The 6660-nt window shown below is 30.5% G+C and overlaps 1 protein-coding gene across 1 annotated transcript; it reads left to right on the plus strand.

Annotated features, from left to right (window-relative positions):
- The first annotated feature begins 2498 nt into the window (after nucleotides 1–2498).
- Nucleotides 2499–5689, plus strand: LOC145030900 (uridine nucleosidase 1-like). Its single transcript, XM_078979345.1, has 9 exons — nucleotides 2499–2741; nucleotides 3293–3408; nucleotides 3532–3591; nucleotides 3746–3928; nucleotides 4012–4116; nucleotides 4447–4543; nucleotides 5001–5108; nucleotides 5193–5328; nucleotides 5408–5689. Exons 1-9 carry the CDS (start codon nucleotides 2663–2665, stop codon nucleotides 5514–5516), a joined length of 993 nt encoding a protein of 330 aa, XP_078835471.1. The 5' UTR covers nucleotides 2499–2662; the 3' UTR covers nucleotides 5517–5689.
- Nucleotides 5690–6660: the final 971 nt, after the last annotated feature.

Consider the following 6660-nt stretch of genomic DNA (forward strand, 5'->3'; position numbering starts at 1 on the left):
GAAAATATGCAAAAAAAATAGCATTGTACTTTATAACAATATGATTTTTAACATTTTTTACAAAGGAAAGTACAATGTTTTGCTGTGTGACTATGTGTTGTAAAAAAATTTGCAACAGATATGACTATTTTGCCCTGCTCAGAAAACTACTCTTAACTTTAATAAAAAGCAAACAACACGTTTTCTAGAATAGTAGACAGGTTCATATTATGGAAGAAGGGCATTTTGGTCGTTTTATAGAAAAATAAAATTTTACAATACAACTTTATAAAATATACAGAAAATAACATTGTACTTTATAAAAAAAATATGATTTAACATTTTTTACAAAGGAAAGTACAATGTTTTGCTGTGTGACTATGCGTTCTAAAATAAAAATTGCAACACATGTGACTGTTGTGTCATACAAGAAAAGGTTATTAAGAAATCTATTTTTCGTTCCAATGACATATTTCCTTAAGAACTATTTTGCCCTGATTTGATTAAAAAAATTATTAGATGTGATACGTGCAAATGGGTAGTTAAAAAGATAAGAAAAGGTTTTTTTTTTTTTTTTTTTTTTTGGATAAAGGTCATTTTGGTCTTTTTATAGAAAGATCAAATTTAACAATAAAACTTTAGAAAATATGCAAAAAAATAGCATTGTACTTTATAACAATATGATTTTTAACATTTTTTATTTCTTTGTAATGTTTGAGTAAGTTTTCTTTGTAACATTTTTTACAAAGGAAACTACAATAATTTGTTGTGTGACTATGTGTTCTTAAAAAAAATTAGAACACATATGACTGTTTTATCCCTACTCAGAAAACTAATTTTAACTAAAAATCAACATGTAACCCTTACTCCAAAACTACTTAATAATAATTATATTATTTGCAGATTATGAAGTTTTTACACCCGATTTGATTGAAAAAATTATTAAAAAAATTACAACACATATGACTGTTTTACCCCTACTTAGAAAACTACTTTTAACTAAAAATCAACATGTAACCCTTACTCCAAAACTATTTAATAATAATTATATTATTTGCAGATTATGAAATTTTTACACCCAATTTGATTGAAAAAATTATTATTTTCTGTGAGTATTTGTTGTAAAAAATATTGCACCCAAAACACTCACACGATTCTTACAAAATTACGGTAAAATTATAAAGGTAAAATAAACATATTTTACCCCCAAACTAATACACCCACCATCATAGCCTACCATACAAAGTATTGCTACAACCATCAGAAAGAGCCACACCATCATCCAAATAGACTTACACAGCATAGCTAATTTATCCTACAACAATTTAATGACACTCACAAACCGATACATACCTCCACGTCAATTATCAAAACCCACCTCCCAACTTAAAATACTATATAAGAAAATACCCAATCCCCCAGCACATGTTCACAAGAAAATACCAATCCCAGCCAAAAAACCAAGAAAATGAAAAACAAAGAAGTCGAAAACGTCCTGCAGGCGCTTATCGCCTACCTCCACGATGTAGGAGATTTCATGGAAGCAGTCCAAACCAGAATTGAAGAAGGATTTACCACAGAAGACAAAACAGAGTACAATAACGACAGTTATGAAATTTTGAAAAACATACTTGAAGAAGCCAAAGTTGAGGACCTCTCCATGCAAGACAATATCTCCTTTATACTTGGATCAATCCACAAAAGGATTGGAAAATACAAACATGTAATAAAGGAGGCGTCGGATAAATAGAAGCTAACACTAGACTTACTTTCTATCAATGTTTTTATCCAGTAGGTTTAAACGAATGTAATGAACTCCGTCTTCACGTTAAATAAATAAGACTTGACGTCACTTTCTGCATACTCCCGATTAAAAAAAATATGAATGCACGTCTTCTAATCCAACCCATTACAGAAATGGCAAGTGAAAACATGAAAAATTCCTCTAATTTTTCGTTAATTCTTAACAAATATTATCAACATATTTCAAAACCACAACAGAAATAATTGATAATCCGAAGTAAATCATCAAAAACTTACCAACCCCGCAAAGCGGGGGATCCTTTACTAGTTATACTTAAATAGTTAAATATGTTAATCTAAATTATATTCCACGTTCAACAAATTAAATTAATTTGTAAAACTGATTTCTTCAGCTACAGTAAAAATAAGGTTGTTTATCAAATGAACCAAAAGTCATATTCAAAGTATATTTAAATGCACAATATTTCCTAACCCAATTTAACTATAAAAAAAAAGTTAAATTATATTCAAATATATTTAAAACGCATTTAAATGTGTTTGCTTTTATTTATTTATTCATTGATTTTAATATGACTTTTTCCTTGTATTTTTAATATTTTGATGAGAAAAATCAAAAATAGTATAACAGTCGAATTAGTTTCGTATTTGAAAAATATCGACATAATTTAATATTTTTCTTTTTTCTGAAATATAATATTTATATAAATCAAAATTTAATACTTAGCATTTGACAGTTTTTTCTAGGAGTTCTAATATAACAAGGAACTGAATATCCATTGGCATAAAGTTCTTCGGTTTCCGCACTATAAAACTGACTAGAGGCCCCTCCAAAAGTTAAACCAACCAATCGTTCTACAGATTCCCAAACCTAAATCATCAATTCGCCTCTTTTTGCGCCTGTTCTTCCGATTAATTTCTCATGGATTCCTCACCACTGATGTTGAATGGCAATGGTGGGGTCTCCGACAAGATCATCATCGATACCGATCCAGGCATTGGTAACTATTCATTCCTTTTCTCTATTATTTTATTATCTTCTATAAATCGGATTTCATTTCAAATTTCGAGAAAAAGTCAATGAAGTTCCATGAATTTAGCGATGTTATTGCCCTGTGATTTTATCTTCTGTGTGTGGATGATGAGATTATTCAGATGGATTAGTATATTTAGTAGCGTATCGGGCTTGAATTTGTTTGCTCAAATGAGGAATTTCTTACTACAGTAAACTGTATAATAATGGGTTTATTGTAGTGGATATATAAATCGGTGTTGTAACTATCGATAACTGAATCCATTGTCAGTTTCAAAAGTTCTAAAGACGTCAAAATCATCAAATGATAGAATACGACGGCGTTTCTATGCACATTTGAGTAAAAAATGTTGAATATGAAACGAATGCATGCGAAGTTGAAATGAAGATATGGAATGATGAAGTTTATCATTTTGAACTTTCTGAAAAGTTCATAGAAATCTTGAAACATAATCTTATATCACTCGACAACAGTTCTTTGTTCATGATCATATTCTGTTATTCTTCTCCAATTTGCAGATGATAGCATGGCACTTATGATGGCTTTTGAAACACCAAATTTGGAGATTGTAGGATTGACAACCACTTTTGGTAATGTCTCTACAAAAGATGCTACTCGCAATGCTTTGATTCTGGTATTCTATTTCTTTTCACTTACTCCCTTATTCTGTTATTATCTTTTTTTTTTTTTTTTTTGTCAAATGTATTTGGATCTTGTACATGATCAATTACGGGTTTTTTCTTATGCAAAAGGATAGTGTGAGCTTGCAGGACATCCAGGTGTCCCTGTTGCTGAAGGTAACCCTGGACCTCTAAAGGTATGCTCTTCTTTTTGTCCCCATTTGGTGTCTTAATACATTAAGTTACATTTTTTGGCTTATCCTATTAAGTCATTTTGCCCAAATTAGTCAAAAAGAATCAACCATGACAATGTATGCTATTAACATGAAGTTCTTAATGACTTTGTGATAGGGTGGAGAGCCTCAGATTAATGACTTTGTGCATGGATTAGATGGATTAGGCAACATAAATCTACCTGATCCTAAATCAAAGAAAGTAGAGCTTTCAGCATCTGAATTTTTAGTTGATAAAGTTTCTCAATACCCTGGTGAAATTTCTATACTTGCACTTGGCCCCCTCACAAATTTGGCTATGGTAAGTTACAAATATTCTTATAATCATATCACACATTCATAATGCCAATATGCCATATTAACATGTTCTTTTTGTTAATTTAGGCCATTAAGAGGGACTCATCATTTGTAACAAAGGTGAAAAAAATGGTTGTACTTGGTGGATCTTTCTTTGCACTTGGGAACATTAATCCAGCTGCTGAAGCAAATGTAGGTCCCATTTTTTTTTTCATAAATGAAAATTGAAAGTTATTTAAAGGGTTAAATGCAAGAAATAGAATTTTTAAATTACAATGGCTCAATAAGAAAGAAACTGAAAGTGCAATGCTTTATTAGAAAGAAATGAAAGTAGAATGCTATAATAAACAAATGGATGAAAGCACATTGCTATTTCATGCATTTCCTTCATTTTTTTGTGTTAAATAGTTTATAGGACATTACTCTAAAAAAACCACAACAATGAAATAGTTTCCTTTTTCTTTTTTATTGAATCTTATCTAGACAAGAATAATAATAATCATTATTTTATTTTATTTCTAGATTTATGGGGACCCTGAAGCAGCGGATATTGTCTTCACTTCGGGTGGAAATATAGTCGTAGTTGGCATAAACATCACCACACAAGTCAAACTAACAGGTCTATACTGTATTTGACTTGCATTGGACTGTGACTAAAACTGATGTCAACGAGACAAAAATTGTAATTTTTTGTCCAACCCAAAAAAAAGGTGGGACAGAGATTCGTTTTCGATCCCTTGTATGTGGAAAAGACGTAAATACCCTCGTCATCCTCATCGTAAAAAATAGCCCTAGAAAGCATGTCCAGTCCATACCCGTCGTTATCTGTGTAACAAACGCAGCCTTCGGCTGCGTCTGTTACACATAGCAGGATTGGACGGGAACAGACTGGACAAACTTTCTAGGACTATTTTTTATGATGAGGATCAGGAGGGTATTTAGGTCTTTTCAACATACAAGAGATCGAAAACGAATCTCTGCCCCACCTTTTTTTTTGGTTGGACAAAAAATTACAATTTTTGTTTCGTTGACATCAGTCTCAGTCACAGTACTGATTTTGTGTCTTTCACTTTCAGACCATGATCTCGATGAATTGAGGCGGTGTGGAGGGAAGCATGCTCAGTTTCTAAGCGATATTTGTAAATTTTACCGCGATTGGCATGTGAAATCGGATGGCGTTTATGGTAATTCACATGTTCATATTTTTATTGATAATATGAATGAACTCAAAAAAAGATTTATTGATATATTTTTTTAAATTTCTTCAGGGGTATTCCTTCATGACCCAGTGAGCTTCGTGGCACTAATTAGGCCGGATCTTTTCACTTACAAGAAAGGTGTTGTTAGAGTGGAGACACAAGGCCTTTGTGTTGGTCATACTCTAATGGACCAAGGATTGAAAAAGTATATTTTTAATTCAAAAGTAAATATGAATGTGGAGTGTGAGTTTTTAATTTATTTATATTTCTTATAAATGATGCAGATGGAATACGGAAAATCCATGGACTAGTTATTCACCGATTTCAGTTGTGTGGACGGTCAACGTTGACCAGGTTCTTACCTACATTAAAAAAGCTTTAATGACACCGTAGTTAAAAATGTTGGCATCATGGAAACAGTTCAGTTGTTATTTGGAATATAATTTGGGTATTAGGGCTATTATGGTAAATGTATTGTAGTTTATTCGAAACATCTTAAGTATTTACTAATTTGGCTTGATTGTAAACTATCTTTATTTTATATAAATTTCACGAGTTTAGTATTATGTGTTAAATGGTTCAATTGTTAAATTCAAAACAGAGAAGAGTAATTTTATAAAATGAGAATGTAGTTTAATTTGTTTCAGTAGCCTTGGGACAAAGTACAGAAGAATGTTTGTGTTTTTATCATATTATCGAGTTTGTTTCTTACTTTTTTTTGAAATAATGATTAAATCGTTATAATGTTTTTGACAGTTGAAAATAATTGTTTTTGATAGTTATCCGTTTTTGAAAAGAAGCAAAATATAGAAAACAAAAACGTATTTTTTAATCATTCAATCTAGTTAACCATTCGATTATTTGGAAACGGCTTAATGTTTTAAATGTTTTTTCATTGTTATAAGTTTTATCAAGTGATATGTAATACAAATAAAAATATTTAAGATTAAAGTTGAAAAATGAAAACTTCAAAAGTCAAAAATGGACAATAAATATGGAACAAAATGACTAGTTAGTAACTGAATAGATAAAATAATGGAAGTATGTCTTATTCATAACAATGTTTAACTACATTGAGGAATCATGTTTAACTACACCAAGGAATAAGACTATGCCTACCTAGAAGCACACATATATCTCAGGCCAAAGGATATATATTTGGCTCACAAAAGAAGTCATATTCATCTCCATGAATATTAACTAACCTTCACATTAACCTTTAATCATAGATATTCCCATAGGCCAAAGGATATATATTTGGCTCACAAAAGGAGTCATATTCATCTTCATGAATATTAACTAACCTTCACCTTAACCTTTATTCATTCACGACCAACTACAAATAATTATAATAGTAAACATATTAATCACATATTTAAACATTCTAGTATAGAATAGTGCCTCATTTATGAAAACAATCATTTTCAAAGTATATTAATTCATATCTAAAAACAAAAGTACTTAATGTATTAATATCCCAATACCAAAACATAATTATAAATCAGAAAATTGCTAGTAGGATGAAGTCTAATATCTT

Source organism: Lactuca saligna, chromosome 2, assembly GCF_052625555.1.
Source record: "Lactuca saligna cultivar CGN05327 chromosome 2, ASM5262555v1, whole genome shotgun sequence".
In the NCBI taxonomy this organism is placed as follows: domain Eukaryota; kingdom Viridiplantae; phylum Streptophyta; class Magnoliopsida; order Asterales; family Asteraceae; genus Lactuca; species Lactuca saligna.